This window comes from Lytechinus pictus, chromosome 14 (assembly GCF_037042905.1).
Source record: "Lytechinus pictus isolate F3 Inbred chromosome 14, Lp3.0, whole genome shotgun sequence".
NCBI classification, from domain to species: Eukaryota; Metazoa; Echinodermata; class Echinoidea; order Temnopleuroida; family Toxopneustidae; genus Lytechinus; species Lytechinus pictus.
Window position 1 is genome coordinate 13,598,653 of NC_087258.1, and position 24,253 is coordinate 13,622,905.

Below are 24,253 nucleotides of genomic sequence, written 5' to 3' on the forward strand. Positions count from 1 at the left end.
ATCGATTTCTTGCTCGCGCGTGGCCTTCTGGGAAAATTTATTGTGCGAAGATGGCGTCATCTGAAGGTGAGAATTTATTCTGTTTTTAGTACAAATAAAGCCTTATTTACATCAGTTAATAAGTCTGATGTGCAATTTCAATTTATGTTACTGACTTGCTTTATATTTTATAGAGTAGCTGTACAGAATACGAGATCGTAATTTTAATTAATTGATGCGGATGAAGAGGGGATTTTTCAATCAGGCTCGTTCCATTGACCGTTATTTTGTGCGCCATCCTCGTACGCTAGCTTGTGCCCAACCGCTTTCAGCCTGATGAGCAAGAGCTAGCGGCGGGGGCGGCCCGCGCGGCATATGGTGCCATGGGCATATGGGAAGTCGGCAGCCATGTCCATGGGCATGGCATATCGGTTGACCCCCGACCCGGTCGCGTCTGCTGCTTCTGCAGTCAGCCTGCCTGCCTATAATATATTTGGTTGAAACAATAACTACACAGGCCCAGCTAGCAGCTGCTTGTGGACTACGTCTACGCCTACGGACGGTAATTAACTTAAATTAATTTGCACACAAAGCCAAACTAAGGTCAAAGTGGTCTCGACTCAAGTCAAGACTCAAGATAGACCAAAAGCTTCGGTCTCTGTTAATTGTTATGTTGGTTGTTCAGCTGAACTCCGTTGGCTTCACTCACCAAATACAGAGACCGAAGTTCTAGCGCGATCTGTACAGGGGACTCAATGGCCATATGTTTATGTACTTAAGATCGGATAAAACGGGGAAGTGAATTTGCGCGACACCCGAGGTAAGTCACTGTTTTTGTTCCTTTTAACTTGATTTTTCTCAGTTTTTTGGCAATTGATGCCAAGAGGGAATATTAATTTGCATTTTGGTCGCGTGAATTTTCAAAATTTTTACTCATTAAAGACAAAAATTGAAGAGCCCCGACGGGGGGATTTTGCATTGCAAGTCCCCTAATGGTGACTGCACGCTAGCGAGCCGTCTGTGTATGAGGAGAAATTAAAAAAAAAAAAAATGTTAAAAAACTCCTCGAAACAGACGGCTGCCAGCTGTCTAGACTCAAGACTAACCTAAGTTAAAGTTAATACCTATTAAAAGGCTAAGTTAAGTGAGTCTAACTAATAAACTATATAAACTTAACTGTCTTCACCCAACAACCATCCCAGCAATCGGTCATGCCTCATGGCAATCAGCATATTCACAGTCACACGTGCACACTGACTGACACAACTTCTGAAGTCTGAATTTCTGAAGCAGGGTGACCAGACGTCCCGTATGTCCCGGGAATGTCCCGTATTTTTCTCCTTTGTCCCTGCGTCCCGACAAACCCTTCCTGCATGTCCTGGGACGCCTATTTGCAGTAGAGGCGCACGGCCAATATTGGAGACTGTCTCCAATGTGGGAGATTATCTCCAATCTCAGAGACTTTTGTAAAGAATTTGGGTAGGCCTATCCAATTTCAGAGACAGTCTCCAGTTTTGGAGTCCAATTTCCTTTGTTTACATTTGCTGCAAAAGGATTAACTTGGCAGCAAATAAAAATGTGATAAGCAGATTCCTCATGAAAAATTACCCCTTTTCACCGTCTACTTTAAAAATTCACCGTCTACTTTTGTTTTGATAAGGATTTTTGTTGTCAATCACACACAAAACAAATGCATGGGCTTCTGACCTCAGTGAGACAAAATTTTGGGTGGAAAAAATCATGCTTTTGTTGGTGTTGTTTCTTTTGTCCTTTTGCAAAGCAAGTCTCCAATGTGGGAGATTGTCTCCCCTATTGGAGAGAGTCTCCCATATTGGCCGTGCGCCTCTACTGATTTGTCCCATATTTCAGAATATTGAACAAAATGTAGTTTTTAATTGTGATAAATTTTCATTATATAACCAACAGTTGACGAAGCAGAGACAACAATTAAATCAATAACTAAACTTTTGCAAGTTCTGCAGTGATTTTCTTGCTAACCCAATACATTGCAAACGAACTGTCCTCCTGCCTGTGTGTGGCAGGCTACTACTACTAGCTAGGCATGTAGGATCGGAGCAAATTCTCAATGGTGCAAACAATCTCACATGATAAACAGTTTTTCCACCAAAATAATCACACAATCGGCAAGAAATTCTTATAATTATATTATGGATTCTCAGATTAATGATTTGGAGATGTAATCGAAGGAACAAGTTATTGACTTTTCATAGATCTAGTTGTTTCAGCTTTCGTTTGGAGTCTTGCCTTGGTGTGTACGATGCCACGATGTTTCATCTAATTTTTAAGTTTGACAATATGTTTCACTTTGAAATTTTATTTATTTCTAAAACATTTTACTATTTAAAATTTTTTAATTTCATACATAAAAAAAAAACACCTAATAACATGATTTTTATTAGATGATTGGATTTTTTTGTTTGCTTGAAGTTTGAACTTTTTTCCTTTTCTTTCTTTTCTATCCTTTCCTTCCTGCTTGCCCTTTTGTTCCATCTATCTTTATTTCGTATCTTTCTTTCCTGAACATTTTTATTCTCTCTCAGTTCATTTTTCTTTCTTTACTTCTTTCTCTTACTTTAATTCCTTCTTTAGCAAATTTCCTTTTTTATTTCCTTCATTCTTTCTTTCCTTAAAATTACCTTGGCTTCCTTCTCTCCTCTCCTGTTTCTTTTCGTTCTTTCTCTCCTTCCATTATTTTTTCTGTTTTTGTTCTCTAGCTCCTCCCTTCATTCTTCCCTCCCTCTCTTCCTTTCTTTATTTTTTATTTTTATTTTTTTATCTCTTTTATTCTTTCTTTCATCCTTTTATTCTAACTTTCTGTTATTTTTTTATTTTTTCCTTCATTTTCTTTCCTTTTCAATTCATCTCTTTTCTTTCTCTCCTTTATTCTTTTGTTCACCCTTCCTTCCAATTCTTTATATTTTTTCACAAGTCTAACACTGTGTGTGGGCTTCTTTGTTGATCTTTGTTTGTCAATTGTCCCATATTTCATATTGTGAAATCTGGTCACCCTGTTCTAAAGTGTAATTTAAATTTAAATTGTAAAAATTAACCCTCCCCCATTCCATTCGCATGGGTACGGTGCTGCCACCAAGGCTATATATCCTTTCCCCTCCTCTCTCTGTCGGGAGGTACATGTATGTAGGGGCTATCAATAATAAAGTGAATGAAGTTAGTTGCCGTCTTAGTTGGTGGTCGATGCGATGGGTGTATCTAAAACTAAGAGTCTGATGATTTAGTCCAACCCAGGATTACCCAGAATATTGTCAAGTCCACCCCATAAAATTTTGATTTGAATAAAATGAGAAATCAAAGAAAAATAATGTTCACCAATAGAAATTTCATCTAAATTTGATTAAAAATAAGTTGTGATATTTTAAAGTTACGCTTATTTTTCACAAATCAGATTAGCCTAAACACAACTCGGTCACTCACACATATTGCGAGGTTAGTATATTTAGTATACTAACCTCGCACCATGAACCGTGTTTGGCAATAGATTTCTAACTAGTGGGTCGCGCGTGCTGCGATCCCACTTCTGGTGTCCACAACACACGACTTCTATGGCTTGATTTTTCTGTGCGCGGCGGCATGTAATGAACCCTTGAGTGCAACTCGGTGACATTCAAATGAGAGAGTTGATGTCCCTCACTATTTCTTTTGTCTTTTATTGTTTGAAGAAAATTGTACAATATTTCAATTTTTACAGATTTGACAAATGAGGACCCTCTTGTTTCAACCACAAAATGTTAAAACAATGTCTACACATGTTCAGGAAGGAATCAAACTTTGTTAATTATTTTACATGACAAAGAGGAGAAAATTAGAATACAAGTGTATTTCATGATAATGAAATTTTCAAAGAAATGGTAATTGGATGATATCACCAGTCTCCTCATTTGCATACTAGCCAGCAGCCGGCCCTTGAGTCTTGACGTGCTCATTACCTCACTACCTCTTTGGTAATCCTGGGACTGTGGGACTCTTAATGATTTGACATGATGCTGTTTGTCATAATTTAATAAATTGTTAACAATTATTAATTTACCAGGGGATTTGGAGGGATCTGAATGCAGCATTAAGTTCAATCCTCTGTTTACAAACATTTATTGTTAGAAATTATGTAACACTTGATCATGCAGGTCTTTGCCCGACCTTGTATACCGTAATATAGACAATTAAAATATTGACCACTCCCCCCTCATAAAATCATCTGTTAAAAACTGGTTTCTGAATGTTGCAGTTTGTTGTTTAATGGTCAAGTCCACCCCCAAAAAATGTTGATTTTAATCAATAGGGAAAAATCAAGCAAGCATGAATGCTGAAAATTTTATCGAAATCAGGTGTAAAATAAGGAAGTTACGACAATGTAAACTTTCGCTTATTTTTTCACAAAACAGGATAAATATGCACAACTTGGTGACATGCAAATGAGAGAGTCAATGATGTCCCTCAATCACTGTTTTTTTTTTTTTTTTTAAATTGTTTGAATATGTTAATTTTTACAGATTTTACAATAAGGGCTAACTTGACTGAACAATAAAATGTTAAAACAATGGTAATACCATGTGTTCAGGGAGGAATAAAACCTTTTTTCACAGGACATTGCAGAGAAAATATTTCATACAATAAAATACAAAAGAAATAGTGAGTGAGTGATGTCATCAGTCCCCTCATTTGCATACCAACCAGGATGTGAATATTAAACTGTTTTATTAAAGTAAAGTGAAGATTAAACATGTCATAACTTTCTTATTTTACATCCGAATTTGATGAAATTTTCAGTGTTATGCTTGTTGGATTTTTCTCTTTTTATTCAAATAAACTTTTTGTTTGGGTGGACTTGTATATTTATTTTTCCTTTACCACCCATATAAGAGAACTAGAATCTGCATTTTTTTGTTTACAATTACAATAATAGCATTTTCATCCCAAGCAGGCTTAATATAGTCTTGGTAAATAAAATTTGCATTGATTGCATTTTCTATATGTTGATGTACACATGTAAAGCTAAGTATTTCCAAGACATCGCTCAGTAATCCTACTTCATGAATAGTGATTAACGGTGAATATGTCGATCTTAATCATGTTTTAACAGATGCAAGTGTGAAGGTGTATGCTAGGCAAGATCTGAGTGAGGGACACCGCTATGGACCATTCCGAGCCAAGCTTTCGGAGATTGAGCCCGACCAAGAAGTAGAGATGGGGCAGTGGAAGGCAAGAACAATTATTTAGATATTTCACATAATTTGCATTTTTACTGTTCATGTATTTGTATTAAACCTTTATCTTTTCTTGATGTTTAAAAAACTGGGTCTATAGCATTAAAGTATTAACTTTCACATCCAATGGTAACTTAAGCACTTCCATCCTTGAATTTGATTGGCTCTTGAGAATTGCTGCCAATCCTGCCATAATATGATAGTTGTCATTTGATAGCAAAGTTATTATGATATAATAACTTCATGCAACAAGGACCAGGAAATCTGCTTCAAACACTTTCGATGAATTTTGCTTTTGAAATTTTGCATGAGAAAAAAAATTGGTTAAGATTTCACTTGCCTTTTGGATTACTCTTTGGTTACCATGAAAGTAATTTAGTGAAGGATATGTTTTAAAATTATGATATAATATTTAAATAATAATAACTTAATGCAACAAGGACCAGGAAATCTGCTTCAAACACTTTAGATGAATTATGCTTTTGAAATTTTGCATGAGAAAAAAAATTGGTTAAGATTTCACATGCCTTTTGGATTACTCTTTGGTTACCATGAAAGTAATTTAGTGAAGGATATATTTTTAAAGGGAGGGGGGGGGGGGGGTAATTTCGAAATTCCTTTCCACCAATCAAAATATGTTAGCTTTTTTCACACAGTTGTAAAAAGAAATGGTTGTGTTTAATTTTTGGAGTTTTGTTTGATTGCAACTCTTTATGAAAGGAAATACAAGTTCAGTACACATCTCCATTCAACTTGGGCCTGTGTAGAATTCATTCTGGAATCCACTTTATTCATTCATTTTCTGTACCAGATTTTCGAGCTTGATGGGAAGAAATGCCACCAGTTGGAAAGCAACGACTTCTCCATCCCAGGGTGGCTGAGATTCATCAAGACTACAACCAGTGAAGAGGAACAAACTCTTACTCTTATCCAGCAAGGGAAGGTCTACTTCTTTGAGGTTAGTAAATCACTTTCATTCATTCATGCATCCATCTATTTGCTCCATTATTATTTATTCATTCAATTTGTCTGTCTTTAATTCAATTACTCAGTCTCCGTCACTTTTCCACATGTTCTTTTATTCAATTATCCACTCATTCACTTCATCCTTCATTCGCATACTCCTTCATTCGTTCATTATTCATTAATTTCATTCATTCAATTGTTCACTCATGCAATTCACCCATTCGCCCATTAATTCACTCATTCCAAATAATCAATTCTTCTATTCAACAGTTCTACACTCCTTCATTGATTATTCATTCAATTACTCATTCACTCATTCATTCCATAATTAATCAATTTGCTCCTTTATCCATTCATTCATTACTTATTTATTCATTCATTCATAAATCATTCACTCATTCATTCATTTCCTTCTAATACCTTCAGTTATTTTGTTTTCAAAGGATGTACATTTAATGTGTTATCCAATCATTACATGAGACAGAAGAATGTATTCCAAATCTCCCAAGTACCCATATATTCCAAGGTATGCTTAAAAATATATGCAAATAATGGTGTCCACCTCTTTTTGGTGAATGGCAATAAAAATCCTTTACGTAAGACAAGATTTGGTCTTGGAGGGGTGTTGATGGTTCAAGTAAAAAAATCTTTTGCAGTGTGATACTAGTAATTCTTCAAATGATTTATGCAATTCAATATCTTTTGTGAATTCTCCAAATAACGTTATTAAATATGATCTTTTGAATTGACCAAAGGTAACCAAAGAAGTGAAGAAGGGGATGGAGCATGGTTTGTTGGGGATCAAAGATGAAGAGCCCCCTCTCCCTCCCCCTCCTGATCCAAACAAGAGGAAGAGAGGGCGTCCTCGTAAGATCAAACTCTCTCCAGAAGAACAGGCCAAGGTTGATGAAGAGAAAAACAGGAAGCTTGAAGAAGCCAAGGCTAAAAGGGTAAATAAGTCTCATCTCTTTCTTGTCAGTTTACTGTTTATGCAGTTTTTTCAACTTAAATGATTATTTAAATAAATTAATCAGTGACGTGCATGGGGGGGGGGGCAAGATGAGAATTAGTATTTTTGATGTTTATTGCTTTCAACACACAGCATATCAGTTTGCAGTGCTGTGGCACTCGTACTAGTATGAGTTTAGTCAGAGGCGGACCGTGACCCGAGGAGACAAAGCATTGGAGGGGCTCTGTATTGTTTGTGAACAATGCTGTGCCCCTCCAATGCTTTGTCTCCTCCGGGTCACAGTCCGCCACTGAGGTTAGTAATAGTATGCTACATGTATATACTATACAATACAAGTTGGCCTACTGTTAGGTGCTAAAGAGTTGATAATTTAATCATATTTGATGTAAACCTAAATTTAACTTGGCTATTTCAGAGGAGGATATACTCCCTTCAGATCTCTGCTGCTGATCGCACGATTGCCGCGAAAATAAGTCCAATGTAAATTAAGAACATACTTATGTTGGCAAAGATTGTGTTTTGTGTGGGTATCCCTAGAGGAAAAAAAATGATTCGTATTTTTTCAAGTAGTAAAATTTATTGTCCTGCAGTAGATTCAGTAACAGATTATTACTTTTTAAATGTTGACTTACTCTTTACAGGCCCAAATGCTTCTTGAACAAGCAGTTGATAGCAGTAGTACCCTCACTCCTGGACGAAGCAGAAAGTGTGTTGTCTGCGGAATGAGGTTTGTCAACTCGGTTCTCTTCATGAAGCACAGGAGGACATGTGGGGTCATCAAAGAAGTTGCAGGAGAGAAACTAGATGATGACGAAGAGGAAGGGGAAGAGGAGGTGGACATAGGGGAGCGGGATATGAATGAAGAATCGATGGAAGGGATCGAGATGCAAGAATCCACAGAGATGCCTGGGTTGGCTGACGGTCTTGAGGATGGTGAAGAAGAAGCAGGGCAAAGTATTCTAGATGTGGCCCGGGAGGAAGAAGAGACATTGGCAAGCTTAACAGAAGAATCTGCAGCTCAGCCAAGAAACGAATGGCTTCGTCCTGTAGCAAAGAGACCACGCGGGCGTCCAAGGAAAGACGGCCAACCACCCATAACTCGCAAGAAACGTGGACGCAAGAGGAAGCGGCGCAAGTATAACGATGACGACGACTTCCTTGCACGTGCCGTCCAGAGACGCGATCCTCCTCCTCCAGAGTGCACGGCCACGCCCGACGACCCGGAGAACTACCCCTTCACCTGTGAGACCTGCAACAACAACTTCCCGACACAGTCTTGGTTTGATCTACACTGCATGCAGCACGAGGATCCAAAGCTGCAGTATCTGATCTGTAAAATCTGTGATGAGGCCTTTAGGTTTCTCATGACTTACAACACTCATATGACTGAGGTCCATGCAGGAATGAGCAAAAGAGAACAGACTTTGTCAGAGAAGTTCAGGTGCGATGTGTGTAAAAGGGCATTCAGGTCACCCATTCATCTAGAGAGGCATATCAGAAAGGCTAATAATGCAGGTAAATTGTAGTCCACATACAGTGTACTTGTCAGGTCTATCTTCAGTTGCAATGCTTGGACATTGCATCCATCATTGAATTACATCATTCAAGAAGTAGAATATGCTACTCGGGAAGTGCAGGTGAAATGAACTTTCCAAGAAAAAAACATTTTAATGTGTTAAACAATCTAATAATCACAATAACTGGTATTAGACAAAGTTGCAACAAGTTTAATTTAAGTCAGCCTATTGGATCATGTTCTGGGCCCCGTCTTCATTTATGCCATCAATCTTTAAGGAAATATATGAATGTCATAATTTGACAAAGTTGTCAGTTAAAATCATCGACAAGATACTTCATGTATCATTCACCTTTTCTCTGTTATTCCTTTCCCCCTTCATCGATAGAGCCACCTCCTAAAGGACCGGTGCAAGTGAAGTGTAAGTTCTGCGAGAAGACGTTCACCATGGAACAAGGGTTGGAAAACCATACCATTCGAGCCCATCCTGAGTACGAAAGATATCAGTGTACTGCTGATGACTGTTTGGAAACCTTCGTCACAAAGGGTAAAAATAATCCTATAATAGACACACAGTTTGTAATATTCTGATCAAAAGTTAAACAGGAAATCCAACCCAAAAGCCCCTGCAACATCAATTGCAGGTTAAAATCTCCAAAAAGGAAATGTGATAAAAACCTCAAAAACGATGTGCTCTCTTATATTCTCACAAATTTTTTAAACATGTTTAGACATTTTATTTTTATCAATCTTAATTTGTTTCTCATACTGTACATGAAATATGAAATTAAAAATGAATCAATAGAAAGAAAATATTTTATAAATTGTTGCCAATTTGGAGCTGATCATAATATAAAGTTTTTTTAATGATTTAATAAAAGTTGTGCCTCTGATTTTGCGAAATGTATGATTTTACTTCAGCTATTACTCCATGGAGATTTTGGTGAATTATAAAGCTAAGAACACTAAATGTGATTCCTGCATAGATTTACTTCTTGGAGATTTTGATGCATTGTAAACGTAAAAAAAAACCACTGAATGAAATTCCTACATAGAGCTAAAGGATGCTCAGACCTATGTTAAGGTACCTTATTGGAGGCACTGTTACATTTTACTTTTTTTTACCTTGCCATAGAATGGGGGATTGTAAGAGAAAAGGCACTGAGTGTGACTGCTGCTCACATTCGCCCCTTATGAGGCTCAGACTTTCTTAGGGGTGTTTAATCTGAGAAATACATGTATTGCATTTTATTACCACTTCGCCTGCAGATTAGTACTGTATTGGTAAAGAAAAGAAGCTGAGTGTATAAGTATTTCAGGGCCCCATCTTACAAAGAGTTACGATTGATCCAATCAACCTCAAGTATATGGAAGTCCATCAATGTCATAATTTTTTCCTCAGGAAATTTGCACATTGCCCTTTGGAAACAAAGAGAAGAACACTGAATTTTCAAGAAAACTATGAATGTATGAATATACATCATATCCAGAAAATATTTTCAACAAACTTGTATTTTGTATGTTAATGTTGGCTTTCCATAGTTGTGGTTGATTGGATTAATCTTAACTCTTTGTAAGACGGGGCCCTGATCAGAGTCACAGCTGAAGGTCGCTCAGACATCTGTAATTTTCATCTTTAATACTTTCATTGACTTCTCAGAGGATCGAGCGAATCATCTTGAAAGTTTCCATGGTTTGGATCCATGTCACATCTACAAGTGTCCCGTCACAGGATGTAACAAAGCGTACACGACGGTTTCTTCACTCAACTACCATTATGCTCTCAGGCACACGCTGGAAAAGTAAGCATAATTTTTATCCCTATTAAAACTTATGGAGGGGGGGCTAACTAGAATTCCTCAACACCTACAGTTGAACATGCTAGTTGGAATTGGTTATCAACTACAAACTGCATGTTATCCGGAATTAGCCTTTAGAATATAACACATTTATATTTTTCTTTCAAAACTGAAGGCCTGCATATGTACACACAAAAAATAAGCTAAGATTTTAGGAGTTTCTGCAGTAAATCATGTATGGGTGTTAGTACTCCCTTCACAAGTTGAATTCTACATATGTATTTATGATAATGTAAGGTTTAGGATTTTTTCAGGTAGTGTGTATGCTTTAAAAAAACGACGGGTAGCAAAGAAAAAAAAGGAATATAGTAGCTCTAATCAGAATAATAATTCTTTGAGCTTCCATAATATTGTGTTCACATTCATTTCCATTGTTTTCCTTTTTAGGCCATTTGCATGTGAGATATGCGGCAAGACATGGGTGAAGATCGGGAGACTAAGGGAACATATGAAGACGCACAGCACCGAGAAGAACGAGCTTTGTGACGAGTGTGGACGTGCCTTCAAAACAAGACCAGAACTCAAAGATCACAAGCAAGAAGCACACACAGATCGTGAGTGTGGTAGTTTACTAATACTGATAACCTGCTGATGTCTTTAAACAAGAAGTCAGGCTTTGATTCCATGACATTTTTTCATTTTCACAGTTTTGCATCTTTGAAATGATCTAGCTCAGTTCTTAAACTGCATGTTGTACAAACCAGTAGAACTGAGTTTTGAGTTTAGTCAGCTTTGAGGTTAAAAGTTGAGTCAAGTCACTAGTTTTGGGTTTTGAGTTGTTGGTCAAGTTTTTCTCATATCTTGTTTAAGAATGATCTCGCTTCATACACTTAGAAAACCACTATCCCTCACCCCTGGTGCCGTTGGTCTAATCTGATCGGTTAAACGTCTGGTGTATTCAGTTAGGACATGAAAAAGAGATTTTGATTTCAGATAACTCTTCATATTTTATTTTTTATAAAAAAAAAAAAAAAATAGTCGGGATGGTGGGGAGGGGGGGGGGGGCGGCGGCAGAGGGAAACAATATTGCATAAATAAAAGTAAAAGACACCATTCATATATCATGTATGCAATGTTCTTCCTAAAGTCCCTTTACGGTATTCAAATAATTGTCTTCTACCATACATCTCTAGTTGGCAAGGAGAAGCTTCAGTGTCGTTTCTGCACAGCAACGTTCAGCAGGCGAAGCTCAAGGTCGTATCACGAACGCAAGCATCGCAACGAGACACCTTACGTCTGTCCCAAGCCAGGCTGTAACAAGAAATTTGTGGCTGTGATAGACTACAAGAGGCATTTGATCTATCACACAGGTATGTTCAGGGTTCTGTTTCATAAAGACTTGTTATAATAACAAATACAAAATTTCCATTTAACAAATTTACCGTCAGCCAATCAAATGGAAGGATTTCGGTAGCTTTTAACTGTTATTACAAATTTGTTTTTGTAACAAGTTTTATCTTTGACAACGTATTTCAGACATGTTTTGTGAAGTTTGGAGTACTATTGAATCTTTCAAACAGCACTCAGCACTCTCATTCTAACACTCCCATTCTCCTTGAATTTTTTTTCATGAAAAATACATGTACTTCATAAAGCCCATTCACCAAAGGATCTTTTTACTGTTATCTAACCAGGTGCCAAGCTTTACAGATGTCGCTACTGCAGCAACTGCTTCACCCGCAGCGACTACCTGAAGGGCCACGAGAAACGTCACGTCTTGCGAGGGGAGCAAATCGACGCAGCGCCCCCTATAGAGGAAACGGTGACAATCAAGGTTCCGTGGCCGATGGAGAAGGCTGTGAAGATTCAGGGACAGAACGTGGTGGTTTCCATTGAACCTGATCCTACCTTGAATGATGGAGATGTGACTTCGGAAGCAATGATTGCTCTTGATAACCTCCAGCATGTGAGTACTATTTCCATGGTGTGCTGCAGAGCTAACAGGGGGCTGTTTCATAAAGCTGTTTGTACTACGTTACTAACAGATATAAGAACGACTGTATACCCTTTTTTGCTTAATGATAAACCCTAAACTTTCATCGGTGTTGATTTAGCTCCGGAGAGAGTTACCAGTCATACGTTAAGTCGTTTGTAACCAGGGTAGGGAATAATTTTTATTTTTTAGGGGCTATTTTTCTTTTCCACATTGGGGCAATTGCAGAATTTTGGGGGCTATTTCTTTCATGTGAAGGGCTACTTTTTGGAAGGTAAAAAGTAATTGTGCAGTAAAAGCAAATATTTTTTTCTGCCGCAATTAGAATATTGATTTTCTAATAATCTTGAATATTGTTTGGAAGGGATCTTGGGCCGACTAGAAAGAATGGTCGCCCCAAAGCATGCATTTTAGGGGCGATTTGGGCTGTCATGAGGGCAAAATCGCCCTCATGTATTCATAAAGCTGTTTGTAGCTTACAAACAGCTTTATGAAATGGTGACACAACATTTGCTATTGCACCATTTGCTCAGGTCTTAATATCTCTGAGGGCGTTGGGTTAGAGTTAGGATTGTAATAGAGTTTTTGGTTCAGAATAATGTAAAGATAAGGATCAGGGTTTATATTATAGTTTTGGAGGTTAGATATAATTTTGGGGTTGCAGCTTTTCCATTGGAGCAATTGTCGCCAGAGCAAATGTCATTGAACCTATGAAACACCCACCAAGTCTCCTTGATTGTCAGCGAGATTCCCTGAAAATGTTTTGATTCTAGTCGGTCACATAGTCAGTAGTCCAACATTAAATCCAGTTCTGTCCCTGTTGGATGGGGTTTGCTTGATTCACCTTACACAGGTGGCAATCGGCTTTCACTTTTCCATCCTCAATCCAATCCGCCTACTCTCCTCCACTTCTTTCATGCAAAGAATTATGAAACTCCCAGCATCTCTGATTTTTATACGCCCGTCTTGGACAGGACGTATTATGGTATCACGCACAGTGTCCGTCCGTCTGTCTGTCTGTCCACTCATATAATTTGGTGTGTATGATACTAGCATGGATCCCTGGAAGCCTATTGAGGTCAAAGGTCAACCTCACAGTGACATGTTTTCATCTTACCCTTCTGAAGTCCTTGTAAACGTGATAGCTTAAGTTTAACTTAGATTTCGAGGTCAAAAGCTCAAAGGTCAAGCCATCACCTTCCACTTTTTTTGCTTGACCAATAACTCCATTTTCCATGTTACAGGCGGGCGTATTATGTGCTCGCCCCAGTGTTTAATTTGATTCTCTCCCCAGTTTTGTGTGTAATTGAGAATATAATTTGCATATCCATGGAGCAGTGTCAGGGTACTTATTTAGGGGTGGACATGGTGACCTAAAGGTGAAGTTATTTTTGGTCATTTGAATAATATGGCTTATTGTAGAGTTACACAACCCCATATTCTCGAATTTGGTGCTCTTTCGCACACTTAACTGTATTAACAAGCCTGAATACTATCAGTGTTAAAGTTACCAGAGCTTAAGGCTTGGTAATACTATAAAAAAGTGTCTTTATCGAGGAGCAGTGTCGCATCATCATAGCATACTATAATTTGCACTCATCAAGAATGATATGTATAGTTATAAGTACAATTATTTGAATGCCTTCTTTATTGTCCTTTGTGTTGTAGGTACCTGTTGAAATTGCTTCTCATGAAACTCAAGTTGTCCATACGACTGAATCAGGCGATATAGTCCAACAGGCGGCTCAACAGGTAAGTGCTTATTGAACATTGTATTTAGTTCTTTCAGCGTTGAATTAATGCTCGTAGATAGATTTAGGTATAACAGATATCCTTGTGTCAATGCAGGGAAGACCTGACATTAAGGTTATTGGTTCCACTAATGCTTAATCTCATTTTATTCCTTAGAATAAAGTTTATGTAACTGATGAGACCACCCTGATTAAATAAAACTGAAAATAAATAAAGAATAATGATTAAGCACATGTATCTTACCAAAATTATTAATATTATTATGTTTTGCGTCACTTGTGCCTGGGAGGCGAAAAGTGAACTGAATCACTATGACCCGCAAGTCTCCTGATAAAACTCTCAGTGGATTAGTCTTCGGACTTTGAAACAGAGGGTCGTGGGTTCGAATCCCAGCCATGGCGTAATTTCCTTCGGCAAGAAATTTGTCCACATTGTGCTGCACTCGACCCAGGTGAGGTGAATGGGTACCTGGCAGGAATTTATTCCTTGAAATGCCACCATGCTGTAAAAGGCTGCGGGGCTAAAGTCGGTAATAATATCCAAAGAAGCGCGTAGGGACGCATTTGGCGGTGATATGCGCTATATAAGCATGTTGGTATTAGTATTATTATAAAACTGACTAGGGGAGTGCAGGTGAACCACTACACCAGGTTTCCCCCTCCTCTTATAGGAATAGTGCAATGGGTTCTTAACGTGCAGAGGTGGTGAATCTCCTCTAAAAAAACCTCCATTTAATGTCCTGTCCGAGGAATGGAGTATTTTCCACTGTAACATAGCCTGCATCTATGAAACAGGGGAGAGACGTTAACACACAATGCAGGCTTAAATAAAAATGATATCAATATGTTCACATGAAAGTGATGGTTGTATCATTTCAACAATGAAAATGTAACAATGCCCATGTCTGTGCAGTTATTTTTTCAGCCTTTTGCCCTATTACTGGACAAATGTTTTGTTGTATATATCATGTGTAACCTAGTACGAAGAATGCCTATTCCTGTTATCTACAATACAAGAATACATAGGTTTTTTATATAAACCCATCTTGGATAGTAGGTGACACAACATTTGCTCCTGCGACAATTGCTCTGGGCTTAATTTCATCTATGATGCACGGTTATGGTTGCAATAGGGTTTATGTTGGGTTTAGGGTATAGTAGGGTATAGTATTAAACCCAGGTTTAAAGTTGGTCATGCGATTACTAGTGTGTGGAAATTAGAGCGGAGCAAATGTCATGGCACTGGAATGTAATGCACATCCGCCCAGGGGCCCATTTCATAAAGCATGTTATATCAAATTTTCAATAGCACTTATTATAAGCTACTGAAATCATGTGATTTGATTGGCTGATTGTGAACTTGTTAGAGAAATTTTATATTCATGAAATGGGACCGTAATCTATAAGAGGCTCTTATGGGGAAGGTGAGATCTGTAGGCCTTGCATGAAATGTGTGGAGTTAGACCCATTTACACAATCATAACTTTTTGAAAACATTTTTTTACCTTGCAGGCCATGACCAATGACATCCAGGGTACCCAGCTTCTCCAGTTTGCCGACGGCACCACCTTCGCCACCAACTCCGCTTCAGCAGCCATCCAGGAAGCTGTAGCGCATGCTCAGGCAGCATCAACCATGCAGGCGGAAGGTCATGAAGACATTCCAGAATCTACGCAGGTGCTTCTCCAAGCCGCTGCCGCTGAGCAAGGCAGCGCCCTCTTGGGCGGAACGGAGATCAGAATGGAGGGAGCCACCAGCGAACAGGCTGCTCTGGTTCTGCAGCAGCTGGCTGCAGAGAATGCCCAGGTATTTAGATCTTCTCAAGTCTTTTGCTGCATGCTTTTTATTGATAGTCATTTTGTTTTTCTTAGGGCCTTGAAACCAAGTTATCCTATGGAGCAGAACAGTAATCGTTGAAAAATTACTGTATCCCCCGAACAGAGTTTGGAGGATACTATGGATTTGGCCTCGTCGCGCCGCGTCCGCCGCTGCAGAGATTTCCTTGTGAACGCCCTATCAGCTGCATTTCTTCTCCGATCATCTTCAAATTTGGCATGAAAGTCGAGTATGGTATAGCGAAGCCGCCTATCGATTTTGGTGTTGGCGGAGACATCGTTGCCATGGCAACAAGAGTTTTTGTGGAAATAGCAGAGATGTCCTTGTGAGCGCTCTATCAGCTGCATTTCTTCTCCGATCATCTTTTAATGTGGCATGAAGGTCCATTATGGTAAAGCAAAGCCGCCTATTGATTTTGGTGTGGGCGGAGACATTGTTGCCATGGTAACAAGAGTTTTTGTCGAGACTGAGGGATCCAAACGTCGTCCGTCCGTCCGTCACAAACCTTATGACACATAATTCCACAACCGTAAGTCACTTTTCAACCAAACTTGGATGGTAGATGGACTTGGGGTACTTGCATGTTATGCTGCAGTCAGAGGTCACATGGTAAGGTCAAAGGTAATTTTCAGGTCAACGTTAAAGTTTACATGCAAGACTCTCTTATGACACCTAACTCAGCAACCGTAAGTCACTTTTCAACCAAACTTAGATGTTACATGTAGATGGACTTGGGGGACCTGCATGTTATGCTGCAGTCTGGTTACATGGTTAGGTCAAAGGTCATTTTCTGGTCAACGTTGAAGTTTACATGCAAGACTTTCTTTCTCCGCAACCATAAGTCACTTTTCAACCACACTTGGATGGTAGATGGGCTTGGGGGACCTGTATGCTGAGGTCATTGTCGCCATGATAATTGTATTTATTTGTCAAATTTCAGTGTGAGCTCTATATATTGCAATGACGGATGACCCGGTGGGTTCGGGGGATACATGTGCTCAGCTGCGCGACCCGCCGAGCATCTCTAGTTGTATCTTGACTCTTCAATCTTGTACAAACACACCATATTGTATGTTGATCTAACTAATGCCATGTTGTCTTAACCCATTGCCTACGGGAACCAGGTGATACCTGTACAAAGTCTAAGGGAATGAAGAAATCAGTATTCAACCTTATATATTTCATTGTTTTGCAGGTCATCTTGCATCCATCAGGCCAGGAAGGTCTCTCAACCATGCAGGCCACTCTACAGAATGAGAACGGAGAAACAAGCTACGTGGTGGTTAACCTGGCCACCCAACCCGACGGCTCCGTCACCGCCATCTCGTCCGAAGAGGCTGAGCAGCTGGCTCTCCAAGCCGCCGCCAATGGAGGAACCCTCACCACGGAAGATGGCAGCATGATCATCACCACCACCACTGCTGGTGATCTCCAGGACTCGCAGGGGACTCAGATTGCCATAGCCGATGGCAACGGAGAAGAGATTATGGTGATGTCGGATGGGACCTCCATGGTGATGTCAAACGGAACCCTGCAGACGGAAGACGGCCAGGAGATGATGCTTGTCGTCCAAGAGGCAGCGGATGACACAGCGGTAAGCGTTACAGATGCACAAGTTGAGGAAGCCCCCAAAGAAGCAGCAGAACCCTCAGAACAAGAATCTGTAACGTTACAAGTTGGAGATGTCTCAGAACAAGAGCGAACAGAAGCAGAACAAACTCAAGAGAGTCTAGAGTGAACTGCCTTGGTAAACATATGTGAGGACCAAGAGGAAGCAGAGGCCATAGCCAGCAAATATCACAAACGTTCAAGTTTAAAAGGCCCCCAAAGAAGCCGCAGAAGAAGAAGGATCTTTAACGTTACAAGTTAGAGATGTCTAGAAAAACAGAATAAAATAAAGAATGTTGAGGATGAACTGCCTTGAGAAGGAATGTACTCTTCTCATTAATGTATAAAGGGTATTCCTGAAGCACCTCCATTTCTTCATTGAGTTTCAAAGATCAATACAGTGGGGTATCTCCGCATGTCTAAGATATGTAGATATTTATAAATAATCAATTGCATAAAGTGTAAATAGGTATGTATAGTATGTTGAAAGTATGGAATGATGATCATATAAATCAAGTTGCTTTTCACATTCCAAAGATTAAATTGTTTATGATTTGTTCTGAATGTTGATTGTTTATTTGATGCTCCTCATTGCCCTCTTTGTTTTTCTGACCCCTGTTTCTCTCTCCTTTCTCTCCCTCCCTCCCTCCCTTTGCATGATAATTCAATTTTTGAGAGTTTTTGTTCTTATTGATTTGATTACGATTATACAACAAATACTTATTTATTGTAGTTTGTGCCATTCTCTCAAACATGATGTATCTTATCAAATCACATCCACAAATAACACCTGTTTTAGTCCAACTATTCCTTATTGTGCCTAAAAGGGTCACAGGAGCTAGGAAATTTCCTGAAAATATATTTGTAATCATAGTATTCTCTATTCCCTCTCTTGGCCTCTTCACTTGGGAATATTTATTTATCATAATTATTATTATTTATCGGTATAGACACTATAATGACAGAAAAATCTGGATGTGTTGAAATTCAAGGTGGCAGATTTCGTTGATGATTTTGTAGTCTTTTCGGCATGCCCCTTCATACCAAATGCTTTTTGTTCTCTTTGGAATCCTCACATGTGCGGTGAGTTCTTCATTGTGCAAATCTGCGTACAAGACTTGCTGAAAAACAGGCGATGTATCTGTATCTGACCTTCCAGACACATTAACAAATCATAGTAGTATTCCACTTACCTCGGTAACAGTTTGTATGTTCTTGCCAACCAGTGGCTAGTCTTGACCGCAGGCTTCACGATTACGCACTGCCTATAATGCTTTTGTTTGCTCATATTTTTTAAAGTTAGTTTTTCAGGGAGGTGGTGCTGATTGATATTTCCTGAGTGTGCTATGAATTGATGTGCATGTATTACCAATTTTTTTTTTTCATTTCATTCATTTATTGATTCCACTTTTAAAACAAATAACATAATATACATAACAAATGTATTCGTAAGCAGAGTGTATCAAAGATCAAATCAAATATCTAACATAAGTATTTAAACATAAGGTACACTACAAAATGTAAAAAAAGTGAGGAGCCTTAATAAAAAACAGAGCTTGTAGAAAATTAGGCTCCCATTGGGAGAAAATATAAGTTGTTACTCTGGGCAAACAAATGTGGAAACGGAATACAAATTTCGTTGTGATCCTGTTGCATGAGGAGTCCCTCCATCCCGAAATAATATCTTAGCGGTTAAGAAAAATAAACTGTAAGGCTCTTTCTCCCCCAAAGACAACTCACCCAGGCTTGCCAACTATTCCTTTTTCCAGGAGTTCCCCCGTTTTTCAGATTTTTGTCAACCAATAAGAGAAGCACTCCGTTTTTTCACATTTATTTGAAATAAAACGGCCCATATGTGTATTTGTGTGGTGAGGTATGGGTGTTTGTATGGGGGTAAGAGTAATATAGTTTTTCCAACACTTGTAGTTTCTCAATGTTTAGGTATAAGAATGCTAAACATATCTTGACTTAAAAAGTGAGGGAGACACCTGACATCCAGCAGAAAAAAATTTGTGGCCTTCGATTAGGACTTCTTTTTCAAATGTTGGCAGACCTGCTCACACAAAAGAAAGAAATCAATATTTAAAAGACTACTGAAGTAACATTGCTGTTGCATCAAAGAGGAGGCTTTTCTCTAATTATAATTCCTCTAATAGACCCGTGCTGTAAATTGGAGATATAACATGCTCTTTCTCCAGGAGATAGCAAGAGCATACATGTCGAAACGCTAATTTGGGGGGTCCTATAGAGGACCAAACATATATATAAATGTGGAGTTAAAGTATAAATTATGATGATGCTTTATTGGAATGGAAAATGAGATTGTTTGGAGTCAATCTTTGACCTTTATGCTCCTGTGCAAGATATCTGTATCGTGAATGTTGTAAAATAAGGTTGATAAATACAGTGCATGTATGTCATAATTCTACTAGGTATATATTCTATGTGACTACATGATTAAGCAGTTGCATTCTTAGTAAAGAATCTGGGGCCCGTTGCAGAAAGAGTTGCGTTTAAACGCAAGCCAAAAAATCAATCGCAAGTCGCAAATGCGCGCTGTTGATTGGTTGAAAATCAAGTTGCGCATGATTTTTAGAGTTGCGATTGATTGCAACTCTTTCTGCAACGGGCCCCTGGACTGTTTGAACAGTTTATGACTCAACCTGATGCTTGTCACCATGGTATATACTTTAATTGGCTGCTGAGCCCCGTTACTACAGAAGTTACCATAATGATAAAGGTCTTGGAATAGTCCGTTTTTGTGCAAAGGGAACCAGTATGGTGGACGAATAGAGTGTTTTTTTAAGTGTGTACCAGCCACTTGCAAAATCACAAGTATACCATTAAAGGAGAATGAAACCAGCTGAATCCATATCAAAGAGAAAAATCAAAGAAACATATTGTTGAAAGTTTGAGGAAGATTGAATGAATAATAAGAAAGTTATGAGCATTTGAATATTGAGATCACTAATGCCATGTAGATCCTCCAATTGGCAATGCGACCAAGATCTGTGATGTCACACACGTACAACTCCCTCATTACTTTAGTACTTATTTCACTTATATTCTCACTTTTATAGAGTCTATCACAAGGTGAGGTGTTCTCTTTATGAGAGGACAAGTACAGAGGTTTCACAACATTATATCATTGATGAATCATTTGTCATATGATTAGAACGAGCAAAAAGAGATGTTTTGGGGTATATTTTCAGTGTCAAAAAGGGGAGAGTTGTTCATTTGTGACATCATAGATCTTGGTCGCATTGCCAATGGGAGGATCTCCATAGCATTGGTGATCTCGACATTCAAATGCTCATTACTCTTCTATTTCTAGTCCTATTTTACTCAAACTTTTGTTGATCTTATACTTTTATTTTTCTGCTTTCACAAAAGCTAACTTGCTCCAAGAGTTTCATTCTCCTTTAAGTATATACCTCACATTAGTCCTACCATTAACTGGCATTCTCTAGGTCATGGTTCAAAAATATGAAGAAAGTAGAGGTGCACATTTCATAACTGAACTCTTAGATGGGTATCGTATGAGCAGCCTGTGCACAATGCTTTAAGGCCACCGCACACCTTACGACTGTTCGCGATCCGATTTTGGAACAAATCTCATTTTGCTCATTTTCTGAAAATGTGAATGAAACATATCATTTTATTTGAGGTTAAAATCAATTGAAAGAATACTAATATAACAATTTTGAAAGATTGCAAGCCCTTATTTTGGAGTAAAGGCCAAATTAGTTTCAAATCGTAGCCAATCGTACGACTGCTATGACGTCATTACGGCTAGATATTAAATTCGCTTTTATTCTAAGAAGGATGATAGCATAGTCACAGATTTGAACATAGGTATTCGTACGATGGTTTAGAACATTACACAGTAAGATATTCCAAGTCTCAATATTAGCATCAAATTCTACTACATTTTATTCTGAAATCGGGTCGCAGACCAATCGTAAGGTGTGCGGTAGCCTTTATAGAGTACCAAATTGATTATGTCACAAAAAACTTTTTTTAGCATTTCAGTGTATTTGATACGATATTTTGGTAGAGCATGATGAAAAACCCCCACAACCCAAATTTGGTGGAATGGTCCATGGGGGCCTTAGATATGACCTCATGAATGCATAATTCGCCTCATTGAAGTCAATGAATTATTGGCCTGGTTCCTGACTTTTAGAACCTATTGATGACGTCACACTTCAGTACTCGGTTGACAAGGGTGGCGCCAGGGTAGAGGTAAGACAACCTCAAGGTAATACCATTTTTTCAACAAGCCAGGGCTCCGCAACACAAAGATTAGCGATTAATCGCTGATTTGAAAGAACAACTCCGATTGGTTCCTTGTCAGTCTACTGAGAAAAATGCACATGCAACGATGATCATGATAGGCCATTTCATTTAGCGATTAATCGCTAACCTTTGTGTTAGGGAACCCAGATGTCTCTTTTTTTTTCATTATCTTCTTTCACACTCCCCCTTTTTTTCTCTACCTGCAAAACCATAGTGGCTGATCACAGCCGCCCCTCACCTACCCATGCCTGTTGTATAGCACCACGTCTGTCTATTAACAACGCATTTGGGTGCAGCTCTTATAGCTCATTTACAATTTGCTTTTTGCCCCTTTATGGTGTTATTAATGGTACAATATCTTTCTTTTTGAAGTACTATTTGAAGAGTGATCGGTACATTGTGATTTATCATCCTTAAGATTTGATTTTTCTATTAATTTCTATTGAATTTAAATGAAATACATGCTTTCTTACAAATGAACTTACATGGCCTTTTTAAATGTAACTTTGTTTGGATAGGATTTGAGATATTTCAAAGTGAATGAAGTATGATATTCTCTTAAAGGAGAGAGAGTGTGAGTGTGTGTGAGGGAGAGAGATAGAGAAAATGAAAGAGATGAAAACAAAATTGGAGAATCATTGACAGAGGGTGTGTGTATATGAGAAATAATATAATGTATATTGAAATATATTATGTAGGTATATAAAAAAAATATATAAATGAGGCAAAGTGGTAATGCATTGTACTTAGTTCCAACAGTTTATTTTGAATAGAGACGTTCACAGGAACGGCGGGCGCGGAAAATTACTGCATTGAGTTGAGACATGACGATATTACGTTCCGCGTGTTGGACATAGAAGATATTAATGAGGCAAAGTGGTAATGCATTGTACTTAGTTCCAACGCGGAACGTAATATCGTTAAAAAAATATATATATATAGACAACATTGAGAAGATGAGGCACGGGATGGTTGGGGAAGTAGCGTCATTCCTATTATGAATTTTGAAGTCTGATGATTTTTATTAATGAATAAAATTGATAATGGGGATTATTCTTGTAGCTATATACCATCCTAAATTAAATCTGATCATTTGATCATAAGGGAAGATAGTAATTCAGTATAGGTAGTGAAATGGGCCAAAAAAATTAAGGGAGCACAACATGACAGATAGGCAAACATTTGAAAAAAGTCGCGAGAGAGTTAACATTTTGACCTTTTTGATATGAAGATTTAGATTTTGTGATAGATTTATATACACGTATTTTGTGTAATATTCAGAAAATTATGTCATATCTCATACTATTTCATTTCTTTCTTTTAATCATTCCTTTTCGGTCGTCCTTGGTCGTGAAATTTTTAGGAAACCAGCGAGTGTCCCCCCCCCCCCATGAATGAATAAAATCTTTTTGTTACTATGTATGTTTAATAAACATCCTAAATAAAATTTGATCATTTGACCATAAACGATGACAGTTCATTCAGTAAAGTCAATGGAATAAGTCAAAAATTTTGAGGGGCACATCAAGGCGGATCAGAAAAAAAATCGAGAAAATGTTTTGAGTGAGTGAACATTTTGATCTTTTGAAATGAAAATTTAGTTCTTGTGATGATTTTCTTTAAATATGATATTTAAAAAATTAATTCTTATTTCACCCGATTTCCCTTTCTTTTCTTTCTGCTTATCCTTTCTTTTTTTATCTTCATTAAACTATTTAGAGTACACAAAGCCCACCCCTCCCTACCTGACGCCAGTGCTATGTGATGTAGTGTTTTAAATACAGATTCGTATATTGAATACCTTGTATCCCATTTGTTTGGAAATGATACACATCTTTTAAGAGTAGCATAAACTATTGCATCCGCTGTGTTGGCCTATCAGCTTTATATATCCCTTGGCATGTATGTAACCCGATAATGAGTCATTTTAAACCAACTCCTAATCTTTCCGATGCATTTACGATTTACCGCAGATACATACGGTAATGGAAGATTGCAATTGTTTCGAATATTTGTTTTGGCATTTCGTAAGAGTGGAAATAACCCAACACCGTTGATGGAACCACAAGGGGGTGGGGGGGGGGTGGCGACCACCCCTAAATACTTTATTTATTTAATGTAGTGAAGAAGAAGAAACAGAAGAGTTGAAATAAGGGGGCAATGTGGTGGAAAATAAAGAAAGAAGAGCATAGAAGAGATACGATTGGGTTGTTAAATTCGATACCCCTTATTATTCATGTAATTGAGGAAAATGACGTCATCGCTAACTCGTCTTGCCCCCTTGCTCTTCTATTAA

At 38.2% G+C, this 24,253-nt stretch overlaps 1 protein-coding gene across 3 annotated transcripts; it reads left to right on the forward strand.

Annotated features, from left to right (window-relative positions):
* LOC129276592 (zinc finger and BTB domain-containing protein 17-like) lies at positions 1-18,534 on the forward strand. 3 transcript variants are annotated; one of them, XM_064109201.1, is made up of 13 exons: positions 1-66; positions 5,096-5,214; positions 6,031-6,177; positions 6,941-7,135; positions 7,797-8,670; positions 9,060-9,218; positions 10,332-10,473; positions 10,918-11,084; positions 11,664-11,840; positions 12,165-12,436; positions 14,132-14,215; positions 15,727-16,020; positions 17,246-18,534. In XM_064109201.1, the coding sequence occupies exons 1-13, from the start codon at positions 51-53 to the stop codon at positions 17,786-17,788; spliced, it is 3,189 nt and encodes a 1,062-aa protein (XP_063965271.1). In that variant the 5' UTR covers positions 1-50; the 3' UTR covers positions 17,789-18,534. The 3 variants fall into 3 exon arrangements, with proteins under 3 accessions (XP_063965271.1, XP_063965272.1, XP_063965273.1); XM_064109202.1 differs by lacking the exon at positions 1-66 and adding an exon at positions 257-541; XM_064109203.1 differs by lacking the exon at positions 1-66 and adding an exon at positions 712-799.
* The last annotated feature ends 5,719 nt before the right edge of the window (positions 18,535-24,253 follow it).